General features: G+C 41.0%; 1 protein-coding gene and 1 long non-coding RNA gene across 4 annotated transcripts in view; one reads left to right on the top strand and one right to left on the bottom strand.

Annotated features, from left to right (window-relative positions):
- LOC105677853 (irregular chiasm C-roughest protein-like) overlaps positions 1–12,351 on the bottom strand; it is a 126,001-nt gene that overhangs the window by 84,802 nt on the left and 28,848 nt on the right. For all 3 annotated transcript variants that reach the window (XM_012376727.2, XM_067353777.1, XM_067353776.1), the window contains exon 2: positions 6,639–6,698. In XM_012376727.2, coding sequence (XP_012232150.1) covers positions 6,639–6,698 — 60 coding nt within the window. The remainder of the gene's footprint in view (positions 1–6,638; positions 6,699–12,351) is intronic.
- The window catches only part of LOC105677854 (uncharacterized), a 95,944-nt gene that overhangs the window by 68,829 nt on the left and 14,764 nt on the right, over positions 1–12,351 (top strand). The window lies entirely within an intron of this gene.

Raw genomic sequence — 12,351 nt, forward strand, 5'->3', positions numbered from 1 at the left:
TCGCTGTAATAGCGGAAATAGTGAGGACGGGACGGATACGCGAATTTGATAGACGACCGCTTCACCGCAGCCGCTGATAACAGTAATGACATGACCTCCTTCGCGCGCGCAAGAAGAGTCCTTCTTCTGCTGGGGAAAAATTCTGCTCTTCTCCGTGAGAGGAACATCCTTTCGGGACGACGTGCAGTTCACATATCAACTGTGCTCGTTTGAATAACCTTCCCTCGAGAACATCTTCGAAAATCTTGCACTATTCAGAACAGTTAAGGGATAACTTGATATATTCACATGACGAGTTATTCAGACACTCGATTTCTTTTCTCTCTCTCCTCCTCTTTCGTTTCCTTTTGTTTACACTTGTATTGCAGCTAAACATAGTTATTTTAATTACACGCAATAAACTATGCGTTACAATAGACAGAAAGATGTCGGAGATGAGAACTACGTAATTACGGATAAAAAGCGATCCGTTGAAACGACGAACGAGTATATAAATAAAAGCGGCAAGAGTAAAAATAAAATGGTCTTATCAGCGAAATAATACGTACCTCTCGCAGAGAATCGCGCGCTCTAGCTATCCCCGGCAGTGTAATTACTTACAGTCGATTTAATTCAGTACGGTGTTGCTTGAAATATTTTTATATCACGGCGCTTACGGACAAACGAGCATCAGACAGAAACTGCCGTGCAAAAGGAGTTTTGTTTTTATCACGATAATAATCCGACTGACGTAATACAGCGCGTAAGGGGACAGTCGCGCTCTCTGTTCCCTCTCCCTCTTTTTCTCTCTCTCTCTCTTTATTTTACTTTCTTTCTTCTCCGCTTTCTTTTAACATTTACGTTTTCATGTATGTTAACAAAAATATAGCGTTACGACCAAAATATAATTTCTTTTGGCCGTTTATTTATATGAAAGATGTCAAACAAACTTTTAGATTTTTCCGCTTTTTCTCAAAACCCATTGTCGGCCGCGCTTAAGAACGCCTCGCAGTCATGAAATTTCACGATTTTTCTCCGCTAATTTCAACCCTCGCCTCAGCGCGTCTCAGTTTTCCTTAAAAGATTTTCCGCCGCGAGGAACACGGTGCATCTACACGGACTACAATGTTACAGTGGCGTATAAATTAAAAAAAAGGGGGATGGAAAAAAAGGGAAAGAAAAGTAAAAAGATTCTGGCCCCGGGGTAATCTGCTTTGCGGCTTACGCTCTCTTTCTCTCTCTCTCTCTCTCTCTCTCTCTCTTTCTTTCTCTTTCTCCAAAGTCGGCCAGCCATGTTAAAATTGCTAATATCAGTAAAACAAAAATTTCCGGCACACGCGAATGACGGGCCGAGCTTTTTCGCTCAACGATGGCGTTTCCATTCGCCGGGCTTTGCCGCCGCGTGTATTAATACACGCGGCTCGAATCATGGGGTGAGATCGGGACGTTAATCAGGAATACAAAGCCAATGTTCGGGCGTTGTTTTGCTTCTTAATCGAACGTGGACGGGGGTCACCTGCATTTGCACAATGTTCCGGACTACGGTTTTGTCGACGAGGCAACGACCGCGGAACAGCTAGCTATGTTCGAAATTAGCATTGAAAATTCTACGGCTCTCCGCCTCGCTACGTGCCACCGCGGGTTCCGAAGGTGTATTATTTGGTTATAGATATAGGTTATATAAATTTACATATTATTCGTCCCGCGAAGTGATTGCAACTTTTACAAAGTATTTGTAACGGATTGCACGGACCGTGTTATGCGAAAATTACCCGTGCTTCCGTAGTAAATTAACTTTCAAATGTACAGCTTTATGTGGTCGACACCCAACAATGTGCATAATTCATTCACCTTTTTTTTAATTTTATGGGTTAATTCAGTCTTGTGCAAAAATGTACATATGGATGCAATTACACAATGTGGAATTAATTTCAAGAACCAGTTCCTCGACTACAAGCGAAAGTGTCTTATAAAATACTTTTACGTAATAATTCAAGTTTTCGTGAAAAATGTCTGCAATATTTTTTTTCTAAAATTGTTTTACATAACAGCTTCCGATTTATTGTTGAGAGTTATAGCTTCATAAACTTAGACTGCCGAAAACAGTGTCAGTAAATCTTGTTCGGTAAGGATAAAAATACGGAAACTTCTGGAATTTCCATTTTCTTCGACAGAATTCGTTATATTTTGTTTGCGCATAAGAAATGCAATAGATAGAAAGAAGCTATCACTTTCGGTATTGTATTACATTAGGAAATAGCAATAAATGTAGTTATATCGTACGAAACAGTTGTGGAATATTTAGTTCTATATTTACTCGAAAATATAAGATTTAAGCGAATTTCATTAAAATCGAGGAGAAATTATTACAATATGTTTAAAAAGGATATTTAAGATAAATTAAAACTCGATGTGATCATATTTGGTATATTAAAATTAGAATTTTCGTCTAATAATCTTCTAAACAAACCGCGAGCATCTGTTTTTGAATTCGTTTCTATGTTCGCTTAATTGGATTCAATTGTATTATCGTGAATTTCGATGCTTCGAAATTCGAGGCTTGGTAAATGGCTCGCTCGAAATCGGAAAATCTGATACAATAAACAAAACATGTTAACAAGGTGAAGAAATTGATAAAATACTGCAGTTTACAGTTCACGTTAGGATATTTTTAATCTCTGACAAAAAACTGACATTTGTATTTGTAAAATTCGTAAATTAGTGATTAACGTGCGGAATAAAATCTAGCCACGGTATGACAATATTGGAAGTATGAATTTATAATGGACCTACTCTCGCACTGCTCGTTACGTGTGCAAAGCGAAAGCTGCCGTGCGCGCGCGGCCGGCGCTGGCTGTGATAATAAAGCCGGCGTAGTAAATGCTTAACGTAGTCGCGTAATTGCCATAGTGGTGTAATGGCGTGTCGTTTCGCCCGCGAGGGAAAACGGACAAAAATCAATGGGTAGAAACCGCTGCTGAAACGGGACTGGCCGAAGGCTATTCTCGACCGGACTGTGAGAGGTCGGCGCACTTATTTATTTAACCCCTTAAAATGGCTGCGCTATCTACTTTGTCGCCACTTCACTGTCTATTCACGTCTCGCTATGTTCGATGTGTCACGATCGGCACGCGAGCGCGAAGTGACACTATGATTTCGAGAAATTCCGACGGCAGTCAAATTAACTAGATCGAAAATAAAAAATTACAAGACCGTTTTAAACGCATCACTTTATATTTAAAGCAGACCCTTCCAGGTTATGGGTTTATTTTACTCTTGCTTTGAAGTCTTCGATTAAACCCTGTACGCCACGGATTTTTCAATTTTCCGTGAAATGTGCTGAGGGCTTACGTCCTGCTATTGAAAGTGGAATTAAGCCCAGAATTAATTCGCTTTTCATGATATTCGAGTACAAACGATCGATATAATGGTTTCTAATCGACTAAAATTTTTTTTATACGACAGGTAGCAATCTTATCACTTATATGTATGACTCGGTTATGTGTCGTTGACTGTCATCGCCGACAAATTGCGCCCAATTGGATATCCACCGCATTAGCTCGTGGCACAATTTTCTTACAGTAGAGAAGTTAGCGAGTTAACTCATCAAATTTTACTTAATCTAAGAATTTAAAAATAGATTTAAGTAATATTTAGCTATTTATTAGTTGAATAATGTACAATAAAAAATTTTTGCTAAATTTGAAATATATGAAAAGTTTAGAACGAGTATTTTAGGCTCCGCAAGCTCAGAGCACACCGCTTTAAATATGAAATTGTGTTTAAATATAAAGTAAGAATTACAAATTATAGATTTATGCCAGTTTTAGTTTGAAAATTAATTTATTAATTCATACATTGTGTAATGACATTTTATCATTATTTATTAATTTTGAATCGTTCTTTTAGTGTAAACATTTGAGATGTGCAATAAATAAAAAATTGAATTTTTTTAATTTGTCGCTCATGTCTACTAATAAAAATATGAGATTGAAATATTTTAAGTATTATTATCGTTTTTTTCAATATTGATTGATTGCCAACCGTGTGAATCGTGTGCGCAAATTCGGCTCGGTGATGAATTCCGTACTGACAACCTGACATTCGGTGGTTAACCGTGCACCGAGAAATGATTGATTGAGAGCAAATTATAAAAATAGAAAAGAGAAAAAAAATATCTGCAAAAGGATACGTGAACTGATATTAAAACAATGCATCATGTTCTAAAATTATGACGCAAAAACACAATCGGAGAGATAAAAATTTATATGTAACGTAAAAGTGAAGATATCTATTCTTCTCGCGGTCTCAAATACACGCGAAAGTACAAAGTTAAAATATAACTTCCTTCCGAAAATTTAATCAGTCAACTTAATTTTCTTTTACGCTGGCCATTTTTATTACTTTTGCCGGAGGTGAGCGGAATATATGATTGCGTTACACGAGGAACAAAACGGGCACACGGTCGCTCCTCGCGTCCCTCATCCCGAAGAAAAGCCAGTAAAAATCAATGAACCAAAGCGCGGAACTAGCCCAGGGCTCTTCTCAGCCTGTTGAATGAGCGAACTAACGTTACCCGTAAGAACTGGTTTAACTGTTGGACGAAAACGTGTCTATATTGGCTTCCTGCAATATCGATTGCCCGAATCCGTCGGAACTGATCACATCGCGGGCGCGGAAAAGAAATGGAACATCACGATTGAGAGGAGAGAACGTTACGAGCGAAGTTGCGGATTGCGAATCACCCACATTTCCGTTTTGTTTTCCATTAGATGAAGGGGAAAATTGAGAGTACGGTACGTACCGGAAGAGCTGTCCGCCGCCTGCGTTTTAATGGTTCGTTGCGCGCGAAACGTGAAGCGACATCTCGTTCCCAGGAATTTGTCAAAAGATATTCGCCCGAACTGGTATCTCGCGTTCGTTGTGAAATATTTGATAGTGTAGCGTGGCAGCAGGCAAGAAACGGTGACAGAAATCGCCTGTAGGCGACTGGTTCAGGACCTTGCCGGGTTACTTTGCGAGGTCGTCGTACTCATTTATTCATCTCCTCTTAAAAAACTGCGCCGCGCTACGTGCGCGCGCGCGCGCGCCGCACCACACCCCCCCCCCCCTCCTCACTTTCTAGTCGACTCTCGTTTTATCTTCGGTCGAAAGAAAATTCGCTCCAGAATTCTGAGAAAAATTTAACGTCGAATGAGCACTTGCATGCGCGCGCGCGCGCACACACACACGCACACACACACCACCATTTCCGAGATATTCTACTCAAATCTATTTCAACTTTACCCACGTAAAACGCTAGCGAAAGAGAATTGATTTACACAGCATGATGGTCTCCCCATTGACTTTTCTCGTGGATAAATAAGATATCTCGTCCTTTTTACTTTTTATTCATTCTCGGTATCCAACAGTGAACATAGTTGTGAAGGAGTTAAGAGCTCGTTGTTTCAGTCCATTTTTATTATTATCGCGTTTTATTGTTATCTTATTCTATTATTTTATTATTCGCGCGATCATATTGTGCGATTTAGGAGGTGGCAATGGTGAGGAGTGAAATTTACGGAGTTACTTCGCGCCTTAGATCGTTATACTTTCCAAGCTGGCGGAGTAGCCCTTCACCGGAGGCATTCACGACGCACTTCGAAAAATTTATGATCGACTGCTCGTAAAGAGCAAAATATACAAAGGTGGGCGAGAGACAAAAGTTCGATACACGAAACAGTTTGGTTTCGCTCACTGACGAGCGTGCGCATAATGCAATGCTTAATAATACCATTAATGCTGGTATATTCTCCGGGTATTTACCGAATCCGATATTGCGCTGATATTTTAACGCTGTGCGTTAACATTCTCTCTCTCTCTCTCTCCCTTCCTCCCTCTCCACCTCTCTCGATGCATTATACATTTATTATCGACGCGGCGGCAATATCGCAGCGAGATTCGAACGTCTCGCTTAATAACGCGGATTATAAGATAATTTAATTTTTTATTAATTCTTTGCCCATTATTAATTTTTAATTCGTTATTAATTTTTTACCATTCACTTCGGAAAATCAATGTCCAATCACGGATAGAGATAATCACAAATTAATATTTAAATCCGACTAAAACAAGATACGTCATCACAAATCGAACGGCACGTTGTCGGCACGATGGATATATTAGTTAATGGGACATTATCATAACTAATGCAAAAGTCCTTTTGCTAAATCCAATAATTTACCGAGAATCACTGCGGATAAGAAGTAAAGCGGCTTACTTGGAGCTCACGAGTATTTCTCCAATTATAGCGCGTGCGTGTACATAAAACGGCGCGGTTCTCGCAATCCAGAGCGTATGTAATCTGGTTAAAGCGTATTCGGAGTACTCCGTGCTGCATCTAGCTATTGTTCGGGCGACTACATTTCGGCCGACCGAAACTGTACTCGGAAACCATTTTGAAACACAAGCGCGTGCTGTTTTCTTGCAACGGATTAATTAATATGAGCGCCGCGATCGTCTCGCAAGAATACATCAACAAAATTTGTATTCTCGCGCAAGAATTAGAAGGTAAAAATGATTTTTCATGCGGACGGACTGCGCATCTTGTACTCCTATCTTTTATTATTCATTGCGAAATCTAATTAAGTAGAACGTAGTATTATGTTTGAGTGTCTTACCTGTTTGTTTTGCAGAATGGCTTCGTATCGGTGGACGGTCGCGGGAAGCTCACTTGCGACCTACAAAACAAATATTTCGCTTCGTGAATTCAAAGAGGCATAAAATTCTGGCCTTTAACATTTAAAAGCACAAGTGTAAAAGTTGCACGACTGAATTGTATTTTAGCTCTCATCAATGCTCAGTGCACTCGTTTTCTTTCATCGCTTCAGAGGAAAGAAATTTGTGCGGGAATGTGTAGCGTGTGTCGCAAGAGGCAACGGGATGCGCGATCAAATAGGATATGACGGAGGAAATAATTGGTAGGAATTATTTAACTGCTGCACGCGGATTAAAATTTCTCCGTCAGGAAATAAAAATTGACCTGTACGTCCACGCATTAGGAGCAATGACCTTGTGCACCCCAGACGGATACATATGAGAAGCGTGTATTTTTAGCGAGACACCACGGCGGGAATTCGCGACATAGGCGCCGAGCGCGATAATTGCACATCTGAGATTTTCGAGCATTATTATTGTCACAGTCGTTCGATTATTTCATCGATTTAGTAGAAATGTTTAAAAGAAAATTGAAATTTAAATACTGTTTTACGCAAATATGAACAAGCAAATTCATTGAATATTCTGCTATATTTCAAATTAATTTATTCAAACCTGTTTAATGACTCAATTTATCTCTGCGTATTCTATTTTAAATGATAAAAGTATTGATCGATAATATATTTTGCACAAGTTAGAGCGCATTAAAGACAAATTTCGTTATAAAAGCTCATCAATATTCCAAATGAATCGACGCCAATGTTAAGTCTGGATATCTACGGTTAAGACGCGACGGGGGGCTAAATCGGGACTGTCTCGCTTGTAGTTAAAGCTCGAATAAGTGTAGAAGCATTAACTTCCACCATGGTATACTCCTTGTATTTTTGCACCTGACACATGATGTGCAAGTTGCGCTAAAGCTAAAAAGATTAAAGCTGCTCGCGCGCCGACAGTCTGGGTTAAGCAAGTCTAAGTTCTTGGAACTAAAGTGTAGGCAGAGAAGGAGGATCAAGATATGACCAGAATTAGAACTATCCGACGCCGCGACCCGTCTACCGTCTACATTCCGCAATATGGCTGATCCGATAATTTAATAGTAAGTTTAACGACGGAAGCGATATATTATTTACGAGGTAGATATTTTACGGTTTAAACCGAATATTATTTACACGAAATAAAAATGCGCTTTTATTTCACGTATTATCCTGAAAAGAAATATTTCCGCTCCTAGCTTCGGCGTCTATTGTCTTTTTTACATAATCCTTTATATCCGATAATTGCGAAGCTAGAAAAACTTTGTTTCTACATTTGCGATATATGATATAATCGGTTTTTCCTGCGAGGAAAAGTAAGCGAAAATATCGAGTTACATTAACGTTCGTAAACGTTTCCGGCGCAAATGAGGTGTTCTCGAGGTAACATCAAGCAACATGGAAGCTCGACCCAGGGGTTGATGTACAGGGATGCTGAACTATTCCACCATTTCGATAGGTTGTTGGCAGAAATCCGAGCGGGTCTCATCATTAAGTAAGAATCCATTACCGCGTTAGTGGCACGTCAATAACGAGAGACGGCGGAGGTCGCGTTAAATTATTCCTGTAACATCAAGGTGAACGAACACGGAGAGTCCTTTCTGCGCCTTTCTCTACATTATTAAAAAGAGAGAGAGAGAGGGAGAAAGAGGGAGAAAAGATACGGTCTATTTAAAAGTATAATTACCTATGAGGATATATCTTTTCTGACAGTTTCTCGATCGCTATCGGGAAATAAGTCTTACTCACCAAGATTTTATCGGTTTCAAATCTATTCTTATCTATCATCTATTTGTTTGTTCGTATCCCACGCGGTATCTCCTTGTATCGCATGTATCGCGTATCAGCGCAGCGAAAAGAATCTATATGCGATACAATATACACAGATACGTATCCCCGTATTTCTCGTACTCGTTCGGATTTTTCGTCTTGGATTGCAATCTGTAGCGCGGGAAATACGAAAATCTCCGACGTGCATCGGGATATAAAAATAAATATTGAGAAACGCTTGTGATCGTCCTTGTCATCGAATATTTGCCCTCCCGCGAATTCGCAATCATATTCGTATTGCTCCATCTTGCCGCATGCAAAACGAGTTAAAGAGAAGCCGGACTCCTCTCATCATCCGCGCGCTCTCGCTGGGTGGGCCCGCTACGCGAAAAAGTTTCAAACGGATTTCTCAGGGCGAGCGCGCTATTTTTCGGGGAAACCTCGACCGGGGGATAAGGCTTGGAAGTACCCAATTACCGAGGAACACAATACCCGGGAAATTTTTGCGAAGAAACTCGGAGCTAGAAGTAACTCGTTTCGAAGGCATCGCTTTCGAACGACGTCGAAAGTATCGATTCCCAAAGGCCGTTCTCCGATTCCCGTTCGTTTCTCCTTCGCGTTCCCCGCGTCCGATCGTACCCTTTCCATCGAAATGGTGAAGCTTTTATCTCACTTGAGAGAGAGAGAGAGAGAGAGAGAGAGAGAGAGAGAGAGAGAGAGAGGAGAAAATGTTTCGTCGTATCGGACTCGCCCACGCAAAAATTACGCAAGGATGGTAGTTTTTCGGGAATGATCTCAAATGATCAGAAATGAGAGGAAGTAAATAAAAAAAAAAAAAGAAAGATCGCATCTTACGTTTCGAACGAGTGACGTTCTGTCGATGAGAAATGGAAACGAACAATTACACTTCGACAAGGCAAATATATAAATGTGTCAGAAACTTCATTGCGCGCGGGGTGAGACGCGCGCGACGCGAAAACTCGGGGAAATCGATGTAAAATTGCGACTGTCAATACGGCGCAAATAAACTGTACTTTTGAGCAAGGATTGAAATTGGTGTAACTTTGGTGTGTGTTCAATTCCGCGATGCTATAGGCGAAAAAGAGATTGCTTTACGCCAATTGCCGTGTTGCCGTTGTTCCAGATAAACATAGACATCATTTTACGCGCGTTCATACTATCATGTTTTAAAGTGACCCAAATTATACCGTTTCCAAACTCTGTTTTCGGGAAATATTTTATGTTACCAAAGTACGTGACGTGTTGGATTAACAACTAACTTTCCGACACATTTTATAAGCGTTTCATCGAGCGCCGGGATAGTATATCACGGTAGTACAAATGACTGTTTTGTTACCTTCCAACATTTTCTTCCATCATATGATGCCGCACCGTGATAACAATGTCCCCGCGTATCGCTATTGCCGCGTGTTTAAATGATGAAAAAGTGGGAGAGCGGTTGAAATCGCTGGACGGGAAAATGTATCTCGCGTGTATCCATTTTTTTGCCGCATCCAAACGGCGTTATGCGTCCTCAGCGGATTCCAAAAGGGAATTACGGCCTGGTCGCGACAGTCGGGACTACATTTTACGCGATAACTCGATTATGTTTCACGGTTGGTGCACTCACGCACTTGCTCGTTGCTGGTCCGCGACGTGTGTCGCACTTTACTGCAGCCATCTTTTCGATAACTTTGCGGCCGATCGCTACAAACGACGTCGTGTGTTCACGCCGGGAAACATGTGCGTGATCGAGCGTGACGCAGATCTTATCCTCGGTATTACGACTGTCGCATAAACGATAAAAGGAAATTAGACAACGTCGTAAGAAAGTGACAGATAACGAGTGCACGAATTCCAGTTTCGTGTTACACGTGTGCGGCACGCATCGTGCTTCGGCGCGAATCGCAATTAGATCGGCACAATTACGTCACTGCACGTCGCGGCGCACCGCTAGCGTAAATAATACTATAGCATTATTTACACCAGTCCTATGCGCTTCGCGCACTCTCATCCCTCCCGCGTTCGTCTCTCTGCACATTATGCACACCGCTTTATAATTAACGCTTTTCCCATTTGCGGTTGTACCGAACGTCTGTATATCCAAATCTCACGGCTGCGTGCAAATTATCGCAATGCAGAATGTTGAGCCAGATCAAGGATATGGAAGCGATATACTTTATATTCGCGGCTTTGCGTGAGAATAGAGCGATGAAACGTGTGATTTTTTAAGGCGCGGAGATTAAACCCTTCACCGCGTACTTTTCTCAGTGTGAATAATGGTGACCACTGAATTAATTGTTGTTGGAAAGGAGGACACACACTGACATATTAAAAGTGTCAACAGTTTTGTTAGGGGCGCGAGTTTTAATCGAATTAGTCCGCCTTTCGCCAAGTACGAACTTTTCGCGATGTGTTAGCGACGCACGCTAATAACATTACCGGCAGACGTACGCGAAATTTGCACTCGGCGGTGGCAGCAGCGGCGGCGGCGGCGGCGGCGGCGGCTCGCTCGTTACTTTAATTTCTAGGCACGTACGCGAAGGACGGAGGGATGAAATTATGGGGTGGAAATATATCGCTCACGTCCATGGAAAGAGAGATCCGTCGCTGTCGATCGGTTTGCTCTCTTTTTGGAATGGGATAAAGGAGAGCGTTATTATAGGACGATCTCCTTTCGCTTCGCTTATCAGCGCGCGCGTGTTCTCCATTTCTTCGCTTCTTTAGTCGTAGCCTGACGAACAAATCCGAAATGTCTCTGCGAGTAACACGGAGCTATTCAGGTTTAATCGAAACAGAAATTAGCTTTTATCATCGGCGGACTAAAGTAAATATTTAAATATCTTAAAACGATATTTAAGAGAGAACTTTTAGAAGAAGAATGTAAAGACATGTGTAATAGATTTCAATCTTGCGATAAAATAATGAAAAATGTAAATCGCATTATAACATTTATTGCGGTACATAAAAGTATCGGTGTAATTAATGTGAAACAATTTTGCACGTACTATCATGTCCGAATATTAATACTTGTTTTACGAGCAAAAATTATCTTTCAAGTCAATTAGCTTTCTTGTGACTTTTCCCGAGGTTAAGATTTATCTTTATACCGCCGAACGATACGGCAGAACTCCCCGTAGAATACGGAAGTCGAAGAATACCGCAAAATCTTCCTAAAGAAAACTAAAAGCACACCTAAGAGCCCGAGTGAACGTAACTAACTGTAAAAGCACTATACACCAAGTGAAACAGAAGTATTTCCGCGAGTAACCACGCTGAAATTCCCTTCGCACGAACGAATTAAAACAGTCATTGCGAAACGGCGAGAAGACAAAATTAGAACAGAAATGAAATGACGGTTCGCCACAATTTTTACATTTATTCTTAAAAAAAACGACATAGGTCAAAGTGACCCAGACAGCATTTCACGCAAGAGGAAATTCTTATTTGAAATATATGAGAAACGTTCCATCCCTGCAAAGAAAAATGCAACATGTGTCGGGATTCTTTGCATTATCATTGCTTACGAGTAAAATATAACGAAAATACATATTTTCTAAGGTCAAAGGGATATGTGAAACTGAGGGGAACATTAGACTACGTTCATGATGATATATTACGCTTCTTCGTCGAAAAATCAAAGAAATTCCGGCGCCACTTCCACCGCTCGATCCGCTTTTCGGATCGAGGGTCCGCATTATCCTCGCTCAATTTCCTCTCGTTTTATGTAGCCGCGTGTCTCTTTATCCTCTATCCTCGGCTGGGGTTTTTTAACCTTACCCCAGCAAGGTGCGGAATAGTCGGTGAAGTCAGTGTAGCGCGAGCTAAGAGAGCGTGGGTATAAAGACGATAAATGAAGGAGCTTTCAAAGAAA

This window comes from Linepithema humile, chromosome 4 (assembly GCF_040581485.1).
Source record: "Linepithema humile isolate Giens D197 chromosome 4, Lhum_UNIL_v1.0, whole genome shotgun sequence".
Lineage (NCBI taxonomy): Eukaryota > Metazoa > Arthropoda > Insecta > Hymenoptera > Formicidae > Linepithema > Linepithema humile.